General features: G+C 41.7%; 1 protein-coding gene and 1 long non-coding RNA gene across 14 annotated transcripts in view; one reads left to right on the top strand and one right to left on the bottom strand.

The window, feature by feature from the left end:
- LOC131280064 (uncharacterized) overlaps positions 1-19,161 on the top strand; it is a 64,129-nt gene extending 44,968 nt beyond the window's left edge. For 2 of the 5 annotated variants that reach the window (XR_009187644.2, XR_011649800.1), the window contains one exon: positions 6,572-12,380. This is a non-coding gene — a long non-coding RNA (uncharacterized lncRNA). Of the gene's footprint in view, positions 1-6,571; positions 12,381-16,465 lie in introns of those variants that run through there. The other 3 variants (XR_011649799.1, XR_011649801.1, XR_009187643.2) reach the window with 3 other exon arrangements.
- Positions 1-21,086, bottom strand: part of IRAG1 (inositol 1,4,5-triphosphate receptor associated 1) — a 250,917-nt gene that overhangs the window by 14,801 nt on the left and 215,030 nt on the right. For all 9 annotated transcript variants that reach the window (XM_071217846.1, XM_058305750.1, XM_058305744.2 and 6 more), the window contains 6 exons: positions 19,896-20,036; positions 19,358-19,489; positions 15,737-15,878; positions 9,569-9,618; positions 8,947-9,054; positions 7,614-7,678 (listed from right to left, as the gene is read on the bottom strand). In XM_071217846.1, coding sequence (XP_071073947.1) covers positions 7,614-7,678; positions 8,947-9,054; positions 9,569-9,618; positions 15,737-15,878; positions 19,358-19,489; positions 19,896-20,036 — 638 coding nt within the window. The remainder of the gene's footprint in view (positions 1-7,613; positions 7,679-8,946; positions 9,055-9,568; positions 9,619-15,736; positions 15,879-19,357; positions 19,490-19,895; positions 20,037-21,086) is intronic.

Genomic DNA, 21,086 nt, shown 5'->3' with positions numbered 1-21,086 from the left:
TATAATGGTTTTATCTCATCAATTGTTATAAGGCACCACATTAAAGTAAAATGTTAAAATAATGCATGTGGTAGTAGATATATGTGGGATCTCTGTATTAGTTTTTTGTTTTTGTTTTTAGGTACCGGAGGTGAGTATTTAACCTGGAACCTCATATGTGGGAATCTGGTGCTCAACCACTAAGCCACATTGGCTTCCCTCAGTGGTTATTTTCATTTGTTTTGCTTCTTGTTTGTTTTTGTTCTTTAGGAGGCACCAGGAACTGAACCTGGGACCTCCCATGTGGGAGGTGGGCACTCAATCACTTGAGTCACATCTACTCCCAGGATCTCTGTACTTTTTTGCATAATTTTTCTATAAACCTATGACTGTTCTATTAAAAAGAAAAAGAAAAAAGAAACTCTTCCCTTGCATGGTTGGTAGAGCCAAGAATCCCATTTCACTGACTTTAACATATGGCTCTACTGTCCATTTCAGCTCACACTGTATCAGTACAGGATGTTAGTTTGTGACATACTTTCACATATATTCTCTTACTTGACCCTCCCCATGATAATAAGGACTAACATTTGTCCACTGCCTACTATATACAAGATACTGTGCTAAAATCTCACTTAAGCCTCATAAACCTCCCCCCAATAAGGCAGGTAATGTTATACTCAGTTGACTGGTGAGGAAACCAAGGCTCAGGGAGGTTAAATAACAAGCACAAGACCACATAGCTTGTGTGTGGAAGGGCTCAAATTTAACCCTATGCAGTCTGACATCTGCTCATGCTCTTGGCTGCACTATCCACTATCCACCACCCATTTGACAGATGAACACCCACACTCAGGTTGGGTATGTGGTGTGCCCAAGTTCGCATTATTGGTGTTTGGCTGGCCTGTCTGGGACTGTACCTCCGTCTTCTAGCTTCATGTCTAGAGGTGCTTTCCATCCCTCCCTGAGCACTAATTATTAATGGTAATATTTTCCTGATTCTCTAGTGTATGGGGTTCTGAGGTTATGACACCTGCAGGGTGAAGTTAAAGGTTTCTTGTTTAGGAGGTAAGATAGGCTAGGAAAACCTTTGGTTTAGCCCTGGGGTAGGGTGGAAGCATGGGAAATGAACAATCCATAAAGATTTTGCCGTATCTCCTGATCTCTATTTCCCTTAAATAGCTGCTCCAACTGCCTGGAAATTCTTCATTTCTTCTTCTGCATCTTTAAGATTCAGCTTAAATATCTTCTCCTCCATGAAGACTTTAATGATACTCACCCCTCCTCTGGTTAAAGTTAATTTCTCCCTCCCTCTACACCCTCAGCAAACATCTGTTTCACCATGCCTCAGATATTGTAGGGAATTTTTGTTTTTTGTGTACATGCCTGTGCCTCTACCTGACTGATCACAGGGGAAGAGGCTGTGTTTTAGTCACTCAGAATGGTGCTTCGCACATAGTAAGTGCCTTTAAGTATGCCGTTGCATGGAGTCCCTTCAGTTCATCCAGTGCGTGCCTATTAATCTTATAAAATGGGCAGGTCCTCCCTGTAAGTGACTATTTCCCGAGCACCCGGCGTTTGGGTCTGGTTGATAGCATCTCTATTCATGGTTGTAATCTGGTTGCTGAGCATGTCATGTGCCCAATCCTGAGATTTCTGGGCCACGTACTAAGGTTTCTGGCCTCTGTCCCCAGCTCGAAATACTGCCTGCTTTCTTTCTGGGGTAATTCATTAAAATGAAACTCATTGTTCTCTCATGTCCACTGGGTCAAAAGGGTTTACCTCTCAGTAAAATAGGGGCTATTTAATCAGAATGTGTCTTTTGACAGTCAGGTATATTAGACTCAATTTTTCCCACATGGTAAACAATATTTATAAGCAACCCACAGAACTTTCCACTGGACAGTTCTTTCCACTGGACAGTTCTTACATTTTGGGGCTCAGCAATGTGTCTAAGCCACCCCACTGCTGTGGTTCCCTCAGACAACTCCAGACCAGGGGACCCGAACTGGAAGACTTCCCTTGCTCCCTGTTGCTCTGTTCCAGGTTCCTAGAATCCACTACAAGGTTATGGGAGATGATTTTAGCTATTGCTCCAGAAATTTTATCAGCAAATAGGGGTCACTTACTGTACAAATTTAATATAGTATAAAACCTTTAGGTAATTACACTAGCTGCTTCAAAAGTATAGAAAAATGGTTATTTTAGATATCGTAGTTAGAATTGTTCTATGATATAAAATATTAAGATTTCCACCCATGTTCAGTCAGCTACCAGGTTCTGTCACCCTGAAGAGCTCCTGAATCCATCCTCTTCTCTCCAGTCACACTGAACTTCTTTCTGTTCTTTAGCTAGATGATCTAGTAAGAGGATAAGAGTATGAATGGTATTGGCTAGCTATGTAACCTCAGGCAGGTAACAATTTCTCTTGCTCTTGTTTCTTCATGGATAAAATTGGGATATTCATAGTATATCTATGTCCTGGGATTATTGTAAGGTTTAAAAATCATTAATATAAAGCAATTAGTACAGTACTTTGCCATAAAGTTAAGTGTGCAGTAAATAAGAATAGTAATGATTACTATTACTCTTGCCTCAGAACCTGGATTGTTGTCCACCTCCTGTTCACCTAGTTAACCATATGCCTCTTCAGGTTTCAGTTTAAAAATGAGTTCCCAGTGAAACATTTTCTGAGCCTCCCTTTTGTCCCACTTCATGCCAAAACTAGGGTAGGTGCTTCTTTTGTGTGTATTGTTCCCTTAACAACCTCTACTTCCTTATGATACCAGTGGTCACATTGTATCATAATCAGGTGTTTTCCCATCTGTTTTTCTCATTAGAGCCTGGAGTACATTCTGTGTGTCTGGTCCTTGGGGATTAATTGTCAAAGGAATGAAACAGTAAAAGACTATACAAATAAACAGCTCTTCCTACTTGTGGAACTGCTCTTGAGCTTGGTCCTATTTTAATCTTTACGACTGACATTAAATATCACTCTCTACCTATGGCCTTTGAAGAGCAATTTATTATAACATGACCTAAAAGAGCAAACTCAGAATTCCCTCCAATCACCTTTGGTTGTGCAGTTAGCTCTCAGGTGTTTGCTTGTGAACTAAGCATAGGCTATTTGATAGCCTCACAACTTGCCCAGGCTTAGCCAATTCCCTTCCTGCTCAGTGATCATATGCTTAGGAAATGTGAAATCACTTTACCATCAAGCCGAATAGGACAATCTAGAAAGTAATATATGTTAAATAAATTATAGTGCTTTAATAATATGGATAAACTAGCTAGAATTGATTGCATTTGTATACAGAACAGAATTCATTTACACTCACAGATTGTATCATTGCTAACCTCTTGGGAATCTATTAAATGTTTCCAGTTTCACAAATTCAGATGGAAATCACTTAGCACCTGTTAGAAATCCAGAGGGGAATGCTAATGTCAGTTTTGAATCCTTCCTCCTTTGACTACCACCTCCTCTCCTTGCAGCCACCTTTACAGGCTGAGTGAATTCCCCAAAGGTAAGTTAACCCACAGCATGGCTAATGTGTCATGGTAATCCCCTTGGTTATCCCATAAGATGAGCTGCAGACATCTTCCTGGGACCCCCTTGTTTGATTTGCCTCAGTTCTCATTCTGCCCTTCTCTCTAAACCCTTGGAACTGTGACTTCATCCCTGGTCCTCACTTGTGGCCACACCAGATTATTTGGGGCTGCTACATGCAGTTATCATCTTTGTACCTCAGTTTCTCCTAGCAAGAATAGGGTTCTTGATGGTCCCCACTATCACCAGTGGAACCTCCCAGTTGGCCTGAGTATTAGTTCTATAGAATCCAGGGCCTATCCCATCCATGATTAGTCTGTTGGAGGGACTCTTTGGCTGGCTCTGCAGGCTTACCGTTGGCAATGGGCTCTTGCTGTGGGTCCTTCCAGAGAAGGGGTTGGGATGCCCAAAGGCAGGTTTGGAAAGAGTGAGAATTTTGGAGAGTCTCTCGCTCAGAAGCATCAAGTGACTATTTCTGGCGAGATTCAGAGACCATGGATTAGGCAGTAGACTCTAGAAACTGGGTAAGATTCTGTAACCCTGGTTACTTCCAAATTGTTGTTAATTTTTCACCTCTGTACAATATCCTGTGGTGATGATGAAAATGAAACAAACAAATGTCCACAGGTCCAGAACTTGAGCTGTAAGCTTATGGGGCATGGGGTGGCAAGGACAGAGTTTTGGAGAAACTTCAAGACTAATACTGGGGGGTGATGGAAGTGTTCTGCGTGATCTTGCAAAGATGGATACAGGCCATGTTAAGTTTTATCAGATCTTATAAAACTATATGGCTCAAAATGTAAACCATAATGTGAACTATTGACAATGGTTAGTAGCTATGTTTCAATATTTGAACATCAATTGTAACAAATGTATCATTGACATATAAAAGGTTATTGATGGGGAAAAGGGGAAAAAGGGGAGGATGTTGGGTATATGGGAATCCCCTGTATCGTGTATGTGACTCTACTGTGACCTAAAGCTTCTTTGAAGAAAAAATGGAAAAAAAAAAAAGACACTGAGGGAATCAATGGAAGAAAATGTCACTATACATACAGGACAACAGTCTTAGAGTGACGAAAGGCAAAATGTAAAAACAAAAAAAAGTTTTTTTCTTAAAATACTTTTCATTATTTTTGATATTCCAATTTAAAAAAAATATTATTCTACTTTACTTTTTATTCATTTCTTCTGTATTTTACTTCTTATGTATAAAACTATCATAATCTCATTTTCTTATTAATTGTATGTGCCTATTTTATAGACTTCAATTTTGAAAAAGTTTTAGATCACAGAAGGTTTGCAACTGTGACAGGAGAATCATTGGTGTGGGGTGTCAGTGGGGGGGTACATGGGAGGAAGTTTACCTGGGTATACATATAAGGTATACAAATGTGTTCAAATGTTCATGGGGCATTGGCACACTGGGTGGAGATTCACACAATAACCAAAAAATATCAAATTCCCATCCTGGGGAGTTCTGCCACATTCTCTAATGGAACAACAAGAATGTCTCAAGTACAAGGACAATGACTTGTGAAAGAGGATGGTCCATTTAAGGATCCTTGATATTGATGACTATGCTTATGAGCCTTTGCTCTTGAAATTGAAACTTAGCCTAATGATGTAGGGTGCCTAAGAGTTCCCTACAGGGAGCCTCCTTGTTGCTCAAATGTGGCCTCTCTCTAAGTCATACTCAGCACATAAAAGCAGTAATTTCCCCCCAGTGTGGGACATAACTCCCAGAATGAGCCTCCCTGGCATCAAGGGATTGCTACCAAGTACCAACAAGCAATGCATCTGGAAAAAAAACAACAAAAAAACATACAACATCTTGACCATAAGGGGGAAAAGCTTAAGACAAATGAATTTGTATGGCTGAGAGAATTCAAAGTGAGGTGGGAGGCCATCCCAGATGTAGTGTTTATGCACATCTCAACAGGATCTCATTGAAAGCCATAGTAGATATGACCCCAAATAGCGACACTCCTCAGGGACATGGAGACATCAAGACACTATCATCAGGGCAGAAAGCTTAGGAAATTGGTCCCTTGCCAGTGGATCATAATCTGGTGTTTATGCTCCCCAGTGTGACTGAGTTAGACTCAGCAGTGGTTTCCCTATGCATGACTCTTCTGTCCTTCTATTCAAATCTATAATTAGTACTAGAGTCAGTAGGTATACATCTAAGAGACTTAAATCTTTGGGCTGTCCATGTGCCAGGTGAGCCCTGAATCTCAATAGAGTTGCAATACCTATTCTCTGGTTCAATGGACTCACCCAGGACAACTAACAGGGAGGAGATGATGGACAAACAACATACCAAGGAACTGAGAGTGCCCACAACTGCAAGCAAGAGAGTCCCATCTATCGGATATATGGGATTGAAACCCCCCTCAATTAATGGTGGAGTGGGCATCACCATCCCAAAGTCATCAGGATTGGGAAATGAACTATGGACTAAAATAAACTTACTAGTATTCCACTATAGACTTATTATAATTCTAGCAATGGAAGAAATATCATTGTTGTGGAGGCAGTGACCCATAGATATCCTGGGGTTAGGGAGAGGGAAAAACAGGTGTAATAGGGGGGCACTTTTGGGACTTGGGAATCATCTGAATGACATTACAATGACGGATGCAGGCCAATACATATTTGACCATAACCTACAGGGTTGAATCAGAGAGAGTGTAAACTACAATGTAAACTATAATCCAAGCTTAGTGGCAATGCTCCAAAATGTGTTTATCAATTGCAATGATTGTACCACACTGATGAAAGATGTTTCTAATGTGGGAAAATGTGGGAGGTGTGAGGAGCAGGGATATGGGAATACCCTATATATTCTCTAACATTTATGTAATCAAAATATCTTTTAAAAAATTAAAAAAAAAGACTAATACTGGCTGAGTCACTAATAGGTTGGTGGCTGCATACACTGAGAGGTGAGGAAAGCAGGCTGAGTCCAGGAGTGAGAGCTTTGGAGCTTGTCTGTACTGAAAAGGGATCCAACATAGACTTTTTTTTTTTTTTTGCCAGGTCAAGGAAAACTATTCCAAGAGCAATGAAATATGAAGGACTAAAGCTGTCTCAAGGCAAATAAGAAGGAAGAATAGAGGTGGATGTTCTCCCAACTGAGAAAAGACACAATGGACAAAGTCCTGAGAGGTGGCAGCTGTGATCCAGATGTTTCCGGGCAAGCAAATGATGAATTTGAAAAGCAAGTTATAAACTCCTCTGAGTGCCTGACAACAGCCTGCATTGCTCTGGCTGAGGATGAAAAGACCTGCAAATTGCACAGATGCCTAGAAAAGTTAGGAGTAGCAGTCACTGCTGGTTGCAAATCTAATACCCCTTTCCTACCTCCAGATAACAACAAGATTTCATTCAGCTGTTTAGCCTTTTTTACAGATCCATTTTGTTTCATGGGAAGCTGAACCTCTTCCCAACTCCAGGGGTTAGTTTAAGCCCTTAATGACCGTCCTGTTCCAAAATATCTTGATTGGTTTAGAGAGGGAGCTTGTACCAAATTTTGCCAATGAGATAAGAGGGAAGATTGACAAGAGGTTCTGGGTTTAGTCCTAAAAAAGAAACACAGGAAGAAATGGTCTTTCTCTTCCTCTAGATAATGTTATATACAGATGGGATACCTGGAACTAGCTGCCATTTGCCACAAGCCTGATGATGAAGTCAACATACAAAGTGGGCAGAGACAAAGAAACCAGAGAGGCTGCACCAGAGCCCTGCTGTACCTCACCTGGAATAGCCCTACCTCTGGACTCCTTATTTAAACTAGTTTGAGTTGGGGCTTTTCTCTGAAGCCCAAAGAATCCTAACCAACAGAGAAAGCTGTCTCTTCTCTGGGCTCTTTTAGATTATGCTATGCTTGGCCTCAGTCACAGTATCTTCCTGGTTTGACAATTTTGCAAATGGGGTCTGAAATACTGGTAGGTCTCAGTATCCCCTGGAACTTAATTTGCTTTCCATCACATCCTGAGCATGAGGAATGGAGGAAGGAAGGTGAGTAGGGGCAGTTTTCTTCAGGCTGCCTTAAAGTAAAGAGGAAAATTAACAAACTTACTTTTCCAAAAGAGCAGGCAGCGCTGAGGTGACAGGTACATTGCCTTTCCCATTGGTTGATTCTGACTGAATGGAAAACAGAAGACAGAGAATTGAGGATCAGCTATGGAAGGAAGAAGCCAGAGCTGCTGGGTCTCATGACGTGGGGGAGGGGTTGCTATTGTCCCTCCTCTTTCCCTTCCTCGCCCACCCCCATGCTTTCTCCAACCTGCATCTGAGCCCTGGCCAGTTTCCTCAGGTCTTCCCCATCCTTTCGTCAGTGTTCCTTCTCTCTGGGGCACATGCAACTTGCCCCTTCTCTCTTGAGTTTCCTTGACCTAAGAGTTCACATATTTTCCCCCGATACTGGGGCTGGGGACCTTGTATGGGGAAAGCTGACACTCAACCACTGAGCCATATCAGCTCCAGAGTCACTATTTTTTTTCCATTTATTTTCTGCTTGTTTTTTTGTTGTTGTTTTGTTTGTTCTTTTTGCTGTTAGGAGGCACCAGGAACTGAGCCCGGGATCTCCCATGTGGGAAGTAGGCACTCAACTGCTTACTATACCCGCTCCCCAAGAGTTCACATTTTGAGGCTCCATTCTGAAGGGGAACAATCAGTTTTTCCTTGGTCCCCAGTTTACTGACTGCCACTGAATCCTACCAAACGCAGGCCCCAAGTTCCTTGGGGGAAGGGAGTGGGGAAGGATTCATGCAAACCCATAAACCCATCCCTGCTCCTAGAGCTTAACAAGGGGTCAATGAGATTGAATTCAAATTTAAAAAAAAAAACATTCTTGTGGGGACATGTTGGTGTAGGTGTGATATATTTATTAAATAATGCATAGTATAGTGTGGACTTAGTAAGGGGTCCGTGGTTTTCACTTGACTGGCAAAGGGGTCCATGAAACAAAAAAGATTAAGAATCCCTGCCCTAGAGATACACAGCTCCAAGAACAATTTTCAGTAGCTGTGTTATTACCAAAAGCTGAAGTCATCAGCAATTTTTTAGTAACAAATTCCACAGGACTTCCATGTTGTTTTGGTGTAATTGATTTGGTTTAAACTGGCTCTCGAGCCTGACTCCACATTAGAATCACCTGGGGGAGATTTTTTTCAAGTACTGATGCACTCCAGAATCTTGGGGTAGGGCTGGACATAGAACACTTTAAAAGATATCTGTGTAATTTTAATGTGTAGCTCTGGTTGAGCAGTGGAAGATAGGTAGCCTGCTCTATAGCCAGATTCTGTGTTGAGAATTTCCTCTTTGTTGACCCTACCCGTGGCTAGGTCACTCCCATAATCGTCTGATGGAGAGGCAGAACAGGGCCAGAAGGGAGGCAGCAGCATACTCACCACAGCTGGTAAGGAGGGGATGGGTGATGAGCTGGAAGATTGGCCAGACAGGTTCAGAGCATTAAACTTGGGCACCACGGCAACGCTGACCCTCCTGCGGGGCATGTTCTATGGGAAGGAGGTATCAACAGCCACAGCTCAGAAGGGCCTGGAAAATGCCATTGGTTCCTATTGCTGTGATGACATTCACTAGCTATTTTGGTTTGGGGGTAGAGATGGTGTTGAGGGGTCGGTGTGGAGAGAGTAGCCATAGTTGACACAAATTTTCAGTTAGTGATGAGTGATCTCTCTACATTTAAAAAATTTTAGTTTATTAGATCCTGAAGTAGTAGCAAGGAAATGACCCCACAGTCTCTGTGTAACACCTTGGATAGTGTGTGAAAACTATGCATAGCAATACCAAGCCTTGTGGGTCATTTCATGTTCATATAAGGGATGCAGAGTCAGGGAAACTATGAACAAGGAAGGTGAGATATTGGAGGCTGAGCTAGTGAGTACAGGAAGCTGAATAGAGATTCTGTCCAGAAGTTCTTTGGCATCAATGGATCCAAGAATGAATGCTTCGGTGACTGGAAACTTTTGTTGGGCATTCCCTGGGAGACCTGGTACTCCCTGAACATACCTTTCCCAGCGTGAGGGACATGGACCGCACTGTGTGAGGAACTCCATCTTCTGCAGAAGGAAGGAACAGACAGGGGAACTCAAGTAAGTCTTCAGACCAGGCTCCAGCAAGGAAAAAGGCAGAAACTAACCCACAATATCTATAAACTATAACTGTCCCTCTGATGGGTACTGGGGACACTTAGTTTAGGACTTCACCCTTTGAGACAAGCATCAGCAAAATCAGGGCTTTTTGAACAGAACCTTTATCCTAATTCTTCTTGGTGCCATAAAAAGCCCAGTCTTGGACCTCTGCTCTCTATCTGGCACCTGACACTACTTCCCAATCTCTGGGTAATGCCCTGGATGGTGTGTGAAAACAATGAGTAGCAACACCAATACTTACTGAGTTGCTTCATATTCATTCAAGGGATGGAGGTGTGGTGTTGGTAAAGTATGAAAACATATGACAGAAGTAGTTTTAATATATCATCTACAAAATGATTCAAGGCAAAGGCAGCAACCATCCCAGGATTTCTGTCTCATTAGTACGTACATTAAATGATATAATTCCTGTAAAGTGCTTAGCACCACACCTGGACAATGCTGCCACCAGGAAACATCAGGATATGTGCAAAGAAAGGTATTCACAAGCTCAATTTAGTTTGTTTCTGTTTGAACAATATTACCTGGCCTGTATATCAGTTTATTCCCCAAATCCATATATTTTAGATGTGCGTCTTGGAAAACACAGGGCTGTATATATATATATTTTTTTAAGATTTATTTATATTTATTTAATTCCCCTCCCCTCCCCCGGTTGTCTGTTTTCTGTGTCTTTTTGCTGCGTCTTGTTTCTTGTTTCTTTGTCCGCTTCTGTTGTCGTCAGCGGCACGGGAAGTGTGGGCGGCGCCATTCCTGGGCAGGCTGCTCTTTTCTTTTCACGCTGGGCGGCTCTCCTTATGGGTGCACTCCTTTGCGCATGGGGCTCCCCCACGCGGGGGACACCCTTGTGTGGCACGGCACTCCTTGCGCGCATCAGCGCTGCACATGGCCAGCTCCACACGGGTCAAGGAGGCCCGGGGCTTGAACCGCGGGCCTCCCATGTGGTAGACGGACGCCCCAACCACTGGGCCAAAGTCCGTTTCCCTATTTTTTCTTAATCTAATCTGAGACTCTATTAACTAATAGTTTAATCTACTTGTATTTCTTGTGATTACTGACATATTTGTATTTATTTTCACAATCTTATTTTCTAATTTTATTTACCTTGCTTTATTTATTGTTTTTTTTCTAATTTACCCCAACCCCTCCATTGGTTTCTAAATTACACGCTTTAATTCTGGTCTTTAGCTTGCCCCTTTACATTTTAAAATATTTACTTGACTTTAAAATTAATCAAGCTCTCCAGTCTCTTCCTGAATAAACCTTAGAATAATAATTCCCACCAATCTTAAGTTATACTATTTTTAAGTATTTTAATTTCACCTGGTTTTTGTATTCATAAATTATTCATTATAATTTGTGAATGCTTGCTTAGATTTACCCACGTGCTTACAAGTGTTCTTTTTGTATCCTACTCTTTGCTTTTGAGCTCAATTTTGCTCTGCCTTAGTATATCCATTAGTAAATCTTTCAGTAAGGATCTTTGAGAAGTAAACTTTATGAGTTGTCTCAAAATGTCTTTGCTTTGCTCTCAATCTTGCATGATAGTTTAGCTGGATTTATTATCTCTGAACTGACAGTTATTTTCTCTCAGCTCTTTGTTGATATTACTACCTTGTCTTCTGGCTCTACTATTGCTGCTGAAAATTGACATTCCTTTGTAAATAATCTGTTTCCTCTCTCTGATTACTTTTAAGATCTTTGTCTTTGCTGTTCTGTACTCTCTGAAGTATTTTTATTTCTCCTGCTTGGAATTCTGAGTCCAATGATTAACATCTTCATCTTTCCTTAGCTCTGGAAAATCCTCAGCCATTATCTTTTTGAAGATTTTCTCTCTCCCATTCTTAGCTATATATCTCCTAATAAATGTATTTAGGACTTTCTCATTCTATACTCCATATCCTATATTTCATAATGTTTTTTTCATATTTTTAACTGAATATGAATATTTTAACATATTTGAACTGATTAAATTTGGTAACTTTCTCAAATTTATCTTCCAGTTAACCAATTTTTCTTCAACTGTGCCCAATTTGATTTAAACGTACCAGTCAGAATAAGCTAGGTTACACTACAATAATAAACAACTCCAAAGTCTTAGTGGCTTATAACAAAGAATTATTCCTTGCTTATGTTGCATGTCCATTTGTTTCTGAGATGGCAGCAGCCTTTGCTCTGCATTTCCTCACTAAAGACTCAGTCTAATGGAGCTTCTACTATTCTGGAGCAATGATGGCTGCATGCCAGGAGAAAGAAACATAGGACAAATTGCACATTAATTCTTAAAAGCCTCAGCTTAATATCATAGGATTTCTAATTAGTATTATTAACATATGGGTATGACAGTGGGGTTTTTTGTTTTGTTTTGTTTGAATAATGAAAATGCTCTAATATTGATTGAAGTGATGAACTCACAACTCTGTCATTATACAAAATGCCACTGATAATGCACTTTAGAAAAATTTTATGGTTTATGAAGAAAAAATAATAATGTAGTTTGGGGGAAAATACAGCAAATATAAGATATGGACTGTGGTTAGTAATACTTTGACAATACTCTTTTTTTCATAATGCAAGGTATTGATGGTGGGGATGTATGGGAGCCATATATGATGCTATGAATGTTTGTTTTGTAAGTTCAAACTTTTATTATATACTTACTGTTTACATATGTTCATGTATGAATGACATATTTCAATACAAATTTTTAAGAAATGAGAAAAAAAGCCTTAGCTCAGCTATGACATTTATTTTTCATTGGCTAAACCAAGTCATCTGGCCATACCTACTTTCAAGGGGGTTTGCAAGTATGTCCGCAAGAGGAGATTTGGAATAATGAGGAACCGCCTCAAATATAGCTACTATCAAGGCCAGCTACTGAGTTTTTAATTTCCATGACTCTATTCCTAGTTTCTAGAAGTTCTATTTTGTTCTTTTTTTAGTTGCATTCTTTTATTCTGTTTTTGATTCATTCTTTTAAGGCTAGTGAGGCTTTATTTAGAGGAATCCTACGTGTCCTGGGTGTAAGGTGTATCTCTCCAGAGTGACTTTATGTTTGCTTCTCATAGTGTTCCTACAGGCACCATCTTGATGTTCTTTTCGAATTCCCCAGAAAGAGAAAGTATTTTTTCCTACTAGAGCCCAGGGTGAAAAAGATTAATTTCCTTATTTGTTTCTCTGTTGATTGGTGATTGTTTTTTTCTAGTCCAAATTCTCTCAAAAGATGCAATCTTTGGAAAGTCTTAACTTTCTGTAGGAGTGTCAGTGTCAACTCTCTACCATGGATGTCTGAGATCTCTCTCAGATTATATGTGATTGCAAAAGCCCAGACTCTAGAAATGGAGGATGACACTTGACCTTCAAGGAAGCTGCAGGGTCAGCTTGGTTTCAGTTCTCTTTTCTTTTCTTGTATCCGGATATTTCTCTTTCTTTTCTTGTGGAGTCAGCTATTCCTTTTGGACTGACAGTTACTGGCATTTCTAAGCATTTGTGGCAGAAGGATTTTCAAGTTGTCCAGTCAGACAAAATAGGAGAACCAGAAAATATTCTTTGCTTTTGAAGAGTCCATTTAAATGAATGAAATACCAATCTTACATGTGGGCAAAGGTCAAAAATAGATAATTTACAAAAGTAGGAATGTAAATTCCAATAAATATTTGGAAAAGCAAAGAAATCCAATATAAACTGAAATAAGATACAATTTTGGCTTATCAAAGCCATAAATATTTTTAAAAAGAAAGAACAAGAATGCTCTCAATGGCACAATGAATTGTATATTACCGTAATTCATTGAATGGTAATATAAATAGTATTTACATTTTTAAAAATATTTTGCTCTAAGAGCCTTATAAATATTTCATTCCCTTAAGGTAGAATTTACACTTTGAGAAATGCAACTTAAAGAAACAATCTAAAATGCAGACGGTAAATATGTTTAATATTCACAAAAAATAATAAATATATTTTTTTCCTTTTAAATGTATACCACCTTTCTTGAACTCACTGATATTTTATTTCACTATAGTCTTCCAAGTCTCAGACATAGGCAAAGATTGCCAGAAGAATTTAAAGGCTTTTTAAAAAAACAACTCTATTGAGGAAGGTAATAGAGTATCTTATGGATTTGTCACCCTGTACCACCCAAAGCTGAGGTATAACTTGGAAAAGAGCTGGAGAGGGAACAAATGTCTGAAAAGCACTTGTTGATCATTTAAGACTCAGCTAAAGTCTCCCTTCCTATTGTACTCATATTCTCATCACCCCAGGACTGAATGTGGAATGCTGTGTGTCCTACTCATGAAAGTCTGACTATTTCTGTCGTAGCACTGATCACACTGCCCTGCCCTCACCACAGGTCAGGAGGCCTTTGGGTCAGAGACTGTGCACCCTTTACCTCTATATTCCAGTATTATGTTGCGTACACCAAAGGTGCTCAATAAATGCCAGTGGAATGAATGAATGAGACTCACGGATAACTGTGCTCATCCCATATATCTTGGGTAAGGTGGTTCACAGGGAACCTTGCACCTTGTCGGACAATAATGTGAGAGTCCATGTATTAGGATTTCTTCAGCAGCAACTTCCCCAACTTCCAACACTGAGAATGGTTTGTTAGAGGCCCAGATACACATGGGTCAGGAGCCTTGCTGCCAAGATGCAAAGCAGCGAGTCTGGAGCATGTGTACACTGCTTTTGGACTCTGGGAAGTATCACTGATATTCCCCAGGAAACTTGTGAAATCTCCTGTTTATAAAGGTTTCTCCATCTGTTATACTTTCTGTAATTTCCCTGCTCCTGCTCTTAGTAACACGGATGTTTGCATTCCACAAGGATCCCAGTCACTTAAAGGTCTGTTTTCTCCTGCTATCCATGCTCATTAGCCAGAATCCTAACCCTTGCAGCTCCCAAAGAGAAATCCTGGTCCAGGATACCATCATCTCCCTCCTGGGCTGTCTGCTTGTCTCTCCATACTTCAACTTCTGCACTCCTCTAATGCATTGTCCACTCTGAAGTCAGAGTGATAGTCTAAAAATAAAATCTGATGTCATGTACTGCAGACCTCACCAAGGACTCCCCATTGCCAAGGACAAAATTGTGAAGTGTTAGCATGGTTTGGCATGTGGCCCTGGACTAGCAAGTCCCATCTTCATCCTTCCTCATCACAGCCCAACATTGCAATCACAACAGCCGTTTGCTTCATATTGTTCTCACTTCCAACCTCATGCCTTTGTATATGCTGTCTCCTTTTCTTCCTTTTGACTAGAGAACTCTTATTTCTACTTTAAAATATTGCCCAAATGCTGTCCTTCTATGAAGTTTTCCTTGACTCCTCTAAAAGCAGAATTAGGTGGCTCCTCCTCTGTGCTCTTATAGCAATTGTGTAGAATTTTTTTAAAAAGTGTGTCTTTAAAAGATTTGTCTTACCCACTAGTGTTTTATCTCCAAAATGTCTCCTTTATCCAGGCTTTCAGTACCCCCAGACTTGCCCAGACTTCATCTTCTGTTACAACACCTGTTGAATATCATCTCCATCGGTTTCTCTGTCCCTCAGTAATGCAATTGCCACACTGCAGTCAGAGGGAACCTTCCTTAACTTCATAGGTGACTGTGTCACTTTCTTAATTAAAATCTTTGATTGGATCCCTGATGATTTCCAGGATAAAGTCCAAATTCCATCACAAGTTTTGCCTAAAATGGGCCCCCAAAGCACAAAGACTTGTAGGGTCAAGGGCCTGTTACCCTCACAAAGCAGAGTGAGGGCTTCAGCCATGGGCTGTGTACCAGTGGTCAGCTGCTTGGTTAACTGTTTTGGGAGTCAGGAGGTCAATAGGACCATTCATCTATTCAGGCTCTAGTCCCCCAGATGTACAGCTCCTGCTGTGCCCTGTGGGCAGCATTCGGTCAGGGCCAGGGAGACTTGCTCAGCCTGAAACAGGTCCTATCCTGTTGGACATGATCCTAGCCTACAGTCATCACGACTTACATTGTAGGGGCCAAGATGGGGACCAACAGCCCAGCTCCTTACCAGAGGGGCCACAGCTGCGACTTGAATTCTGATTTGCGAGTTTTTTAAACTCCATGAGCTCTGCATGGTCCTTCTCATATGTCCTCTTCAGATTCTCCACATATTGCATCATCACTTCTGTTGCTTTGGACATGCGCTTTTCCTGCAGGGAAGGGAAACATAAGTGTACAGGCAGTTGGAGAAAAGGTTCCATGAGAATTAACCTGCTCTGAGCTAGGCTCTGGGTTGCGAGAACTGAAAGGACCCATGGACCAATCAGACACGACTCCGCCCTCTAGATGTTTGTTGTCCACCATGTGAGCTGAGAGGTGGGCTGGGGCACAACAAACACAATGCCACAGGAGATGAGAGGTTGAAGAGAATCACTTTTGCTGGCAGAGAATGGGTCAGGGAAGGCTACATGGAGATGGAATGGAGTGGACATATGGTTTAGGCAGATGTAGGTATACAGACAAAAGGCATCCAGGCCTGGGAGGACCTAGAGCAAAAGTCCCATGGCGGAAATCACAGAATGTGCATATAGGTGAGGATTTATCCTCCCACCAGGAATCCTTTTGGAGAGTGAAAAGTTATTAAAAAGTATGCTGGAAGGGAAGCGAATTTGGCTCAACTGATAGAGCATCCACCTACCATATTAAAGGTCCAGGGTTCAAACCCAGGGCCTCTTGACCCATTGGTAGCAGCCCACACACAGTGCTGATGGGTGCAAGGAGTGCTGTGCCACACAAGGGTGTCCCCTGCGTAGCGGAGCCCCACGTGCAAGGAGTGCGCCCCTTAAGGAGAGCTGCCCCTTGCAAAGAAAGCACAGCCTGCCCAGGAGTGGCACGCACACACAGAGAGCTGACGCAGCAAGATGACACAACAACAAAAAAGAGATACAGATTCCTGGTGCCACTGACAGGAATGTAAGCAGACAGAGAACACACAGGGAATGGAAACAGAACAGACAATGGGGCTTGGAGCGGGGAAGGGGAGGAAAAAAAAAAGTATGTTGGGAATTGGTAAAAAAGATTGTAAATCCTTGCAAATGAATAGAAATGGTTAAAGCATATCAAGGTGTTTGTAACTAGTAGTGTTATTGTATGTGTATGACAGTGGTTGAAAGGGAAAGACTAAGTTCATGTATATTACTAAAAGGAAAGCTAAAAACTATTACATGGGACTGAATAAGATAGTAAAACCTCATGTAAAACACGAATATGGGTGATATTGCATATATAAGACTTTTTACAAAATATGAATACAAATATACCAGAGAAAAGGAAACAATAGCAGCTATGTATGGCAGGGGAAGCATGAAGAGATTGAGAGGTGATGAGTTTTGTGTTTTTTTATTAGTAGTAGAATAATAATAAGAATGATTAAAGTGATGAAGGCACAAATATGTGATTATACCAAAAACCATTGATTGAACAGTTTGGATAGATTTATGCTTTATTAATACGTATCAGTAAAATTGATTTCTTAAAAAAAAAAAAGTACGCTGGGACAATAAAGCCATAAATGAGGACCATATCGGCATCCCACCTATGTAGGAAACAGCCAGCAGTTATATTTGTTTACAAGAAGAAAATATGAGAGCTGGGTGTTGAAGGATCTTGAATGCTAGACTAAGGAATCTATACTTATTCTGAAGTAAAAGGGGAGTCATTGAATGTCCTAAAGTAAGGGAATGACATAATCAGTTCATCAGTGGAGACTGGACTGAGGGAGTGAAACTTGGTGGCAGTGAGACCAAGTAGGGAAGAAAGAACAAATGTCTGAACTAGTCCAGTGGAAGCAGAGAGGAAGGAGAAGGCTTCCCCACAGAAACTAGGGTGGAGAAGCCATTGGGAGAGTAATCAAGCTGGAGTGAGTTATGCATATATCAAGAAACATGTTTGGGCGGACTTACAAAATGAAGGAGCTCTTCTGCTGCTTAGCTGCTTACACCCCCTGGATCCCTCAGAGGGCCTAGCCCAGGAACTGCATGGCCACAGAGGGATCCACTTAGAGACTGTTTCCTGGAAAAGGCCCCCTACAGCTGTGAACTGAGGCCAGCCATTTCCCTAGAGTCTTCCCTGTGTGGCTGTTCCCAGCTGGAGTGACTGCCCGGCGATGCTGCTGAGTCAGGCGCCCTTTCCCCAGAAAAGCACAGGGCTGGGCAGCCCAGTGGCTTTTCCTCCTCTCCCTCCCTGAGAACTGCTCAGTGCTATGTCCTAGGAACACTTATCTCATGTAACAAATGCAGCAGGCCATGGGGCCATGGAAATAACAGTAATAATGACATCTAAACGCTTTACAAGTATGACAGTAGCCCTGTATGGCAGATATTAAAGTCATTCTCCTTTTGTGGTAACGTGCCCGAGGTCACACAGTGAATGAATGCCAGAGTTGGGATTAGAGCTCCTGCCTGCTGGACCAGGGCACTGCTCTAGGTACTTTAGGACTTCAAAGTGGCTGAGAGAGAGGCAGACCTCACTCACTGCAGGCATTGCCTTTCTGAGACTCAGTTTCTTCATCTGGGAATAAGGATATTTATTTCACAGGCTTGCAGGGAGGATTAAATTAAACAAAGCAGTTTTTCCTAAAGCATGTTTTGCCAAACACTAGTTCCACTGGAAGTGAACAGGCATTTTTGTGTGGCGAGAAAAGAAGGAAGGAGGTTCCTAGGTCAAACACATTTGGAAAATACATAGGTAAAGTTAAGCAGGCTTCTTCACTACAGTACTTCACAAAGCCTTGATTATGCTAGTGTGCGTTGTAAAGTCTCCAAGAAAGGAAGAGGGCTTACAGTAGTTCACAAACTTAGGTGTCCACAGGAAGCTTTTTCCAAGGAGCACCTCAAGTGTCTAGTGGTTGTGGCAGTTTGATATTGTTTATGAATTGCAAAAAATATATTTGATTATGTTTGTAAACTGGTCTGTTCCTCTGGGCATGATACCTTTTGACTGTATTAGATTCAGCTGAAATGTCTTTGATTAAATTATGTTAAGATTAGGGCATTGATTTGACCATGTTAGTAGGGCACGCCGGGTTGAGTCCCCATCCCTTTGCTGTACTGCTAAAACAGACTTTCACATGGAAGTGGATACACAAAGAAGATACACAGAGGATCCTGCAGTGCTGGGAAGAGAGATGAGCCTGGTAGTCTACAACTGACCTTGTGAAGAGAACAGAGCAGCTAAAGTCTATAAAGAAACAAGCCTGGAGAGAGAGATAAGCCCTATGCCAGCCTACAGCTGAGATCGGAAGAAGCTGGGACCACAGAGCATTAAGAGGAAGGAGGAAGGCTGAACCCTAGCAGACATCACCCACCATCTTACATCAACATGCGGGAACAGACTTTGGGTGAACAAGTACCTCTTATGATACCTTGAGTTGGACTCTTTAAGGCCTTGTGATTGTAAGCTTTTACCCCAATAAATACCCTTTATAAAAGCCAACAGAGTTCTGGTACTTTGCATCAGCACTGCTTTGGCTGACTAATACACCAAAAATACTCTGATAAACACCACAGTAATGTACGTATGATATCTAGCAGAGGGGAAGCCATCAATAAATGGTATCTGAAGTTATTGCTGGTCTTGTTATTGCTCCATTTACTGTGAAAGAGCAAGGCTGGGAGCTGGTGAGGCTTACCTGGCGGACGGCCCCCACCATCTCAGCTCTGCTGGAGAGGCGGGCAGCCAGGCGGTGCAGGACAGCGATGTCCTCCAGCAGCTTCTGGTAGGTCTCCCGGTGCTCACAGTGGTGCCAGAGTAGAGCTGAGGACTGAGGAGAGTGAAGGAGCCTCACCTGGGATCCTCACATACCCAGCCTAGTCTTGGGTTCTCATGACCAGCCCTGGGCCTCATCCAGGCCAAGAACAGTAGCCTCTGCAGGGTCTAGACAGCAGCTTTTTCTGGGGATTGGAGAAGCTCAATGTGGATACCCTATACCTGGCTGGCCTGAAGCATGGGGCCACATCCAAATCCCTGGTCCCTCCCTGAGCCTCCCCCAAGGGCTTAGAGGCCTTGCCCACAGCCTCAAGATAATGGGTCTTCAGGTCTCTTCCTCAGCTCCTCCTAGCTATCTGAGTGCCTGGGCTGGTTTCTCATTTCAGGAGACTCTGGTGGGTAACGGGAAGAAACAGGCCACACAGCATGGCCTTTGGAGACAGTCCGTCCTCCACAATTACCGTAATGGAAGCTTTGAAGTTTTCCAGTTCCTTCTCGGTGTTTTCCTCTGTCAGGTTGCGTTCTCTTTCAGCCTGGTTAATTCTAGATTCCAGAGTGTAGCTGTCATTTCTAAAGGCCAAGGACAGTTGTACAAACACGTTCTGTTGGGAACAAGAGTGTGGGAGAGGTGCTAGGAGGAGTTATTGCATGAAAGAAGGCTATGGGTATGTTTCTTGTACAAGCATTTACATCCTCTAGAACCAGTCACCAAAGTGTCCCACATCCAAGTGAAATTGTCATTTCATAGTCAGCTGCACCAAAGATGGTGAAATAGTAGATCCTGACCAGGCTCGAAAGACCAAATGCATTTTACTGAAAAATAAGGAGGGAATCACACTGTTTTTCCCTGAACTTGAAGAAGATAACATCCTGTATTTGAATAGACAAACTCAATCCAACAGAGCTGGCTGTGGAAGCAGTTGGGATTTATTGTATGGGGGTTTTGGAGGTTTCACACGAAATCACTGTATTTAAAGAAACCCCATGTGAGATTTAAGTCATGTTGACTTAAAGCAAATTCAGCCAGCATCTAACCCGAGTATGACATGTTCTATATGAATATAGCTGCCAGGAAATTAAATAAGGCTAGATATGATTCTATTAGGACAAGCTTTCTTGAAAAAATATTCCATGCAAAAAATCCAACCTGCTTGGATAAACTTTTAAAAGGTGGTATTGACCAGACGTGGAATTCCTGGAATAATAGGAAATGCCTGGAAAGAAGAAATGGGCAGATGGACTCCACAGAGGAAGAAAGCAATGGCTTTCATTTATACAGCCTTCACCTACCCTGCCTGAGTCAAGTGGTAGCAGATTTACATCCTGTGGGGTGAATTAACACCACCTGAACTTCTGAAGTTCATGTAATACATACTGAGCAGACACCTCCAAAAAGAGAACTGAAGGCACTTAGCTGACTCAATAATGATGACAGTAATATTGAAAACTACTCTTCATTGAGTGTCTATGATATGCCAGCACTGCTATGAGTTTTACACACCTTAGCTCATTTAATTCCACAACAATCCTCTGGGATAGGAATTGTTATATCCACTTTATGATCAAAATCAGAGATGCCATTGCCTTATTCAAGGTGATCCAATATATGAGTAGTGGAGCTAGGATTCAACTTCAACCTGTCTGATTCCAGA

Source organism: Dasypus novemcinctus, chromosome 10 (genome assembly GCF_030445035.2).
Source record: "Dasypus novemcinctus isolate mDasNov1 chromosome 10, mDasNov1.1.hap2, whole genome shotgun sequence".
Taxonomy (NCBI): Eukaryota; Metazoa; Chordata; class Mammalia; order Cingulata; family Dasypodidae; genus Dasypus; species Dasypus novemcinctus.
The sequence above is the reverse complement of the archived record's forward strand: the minus strand, read 5'-3'. Positions and strand labels throughout refer to the sequence as shown.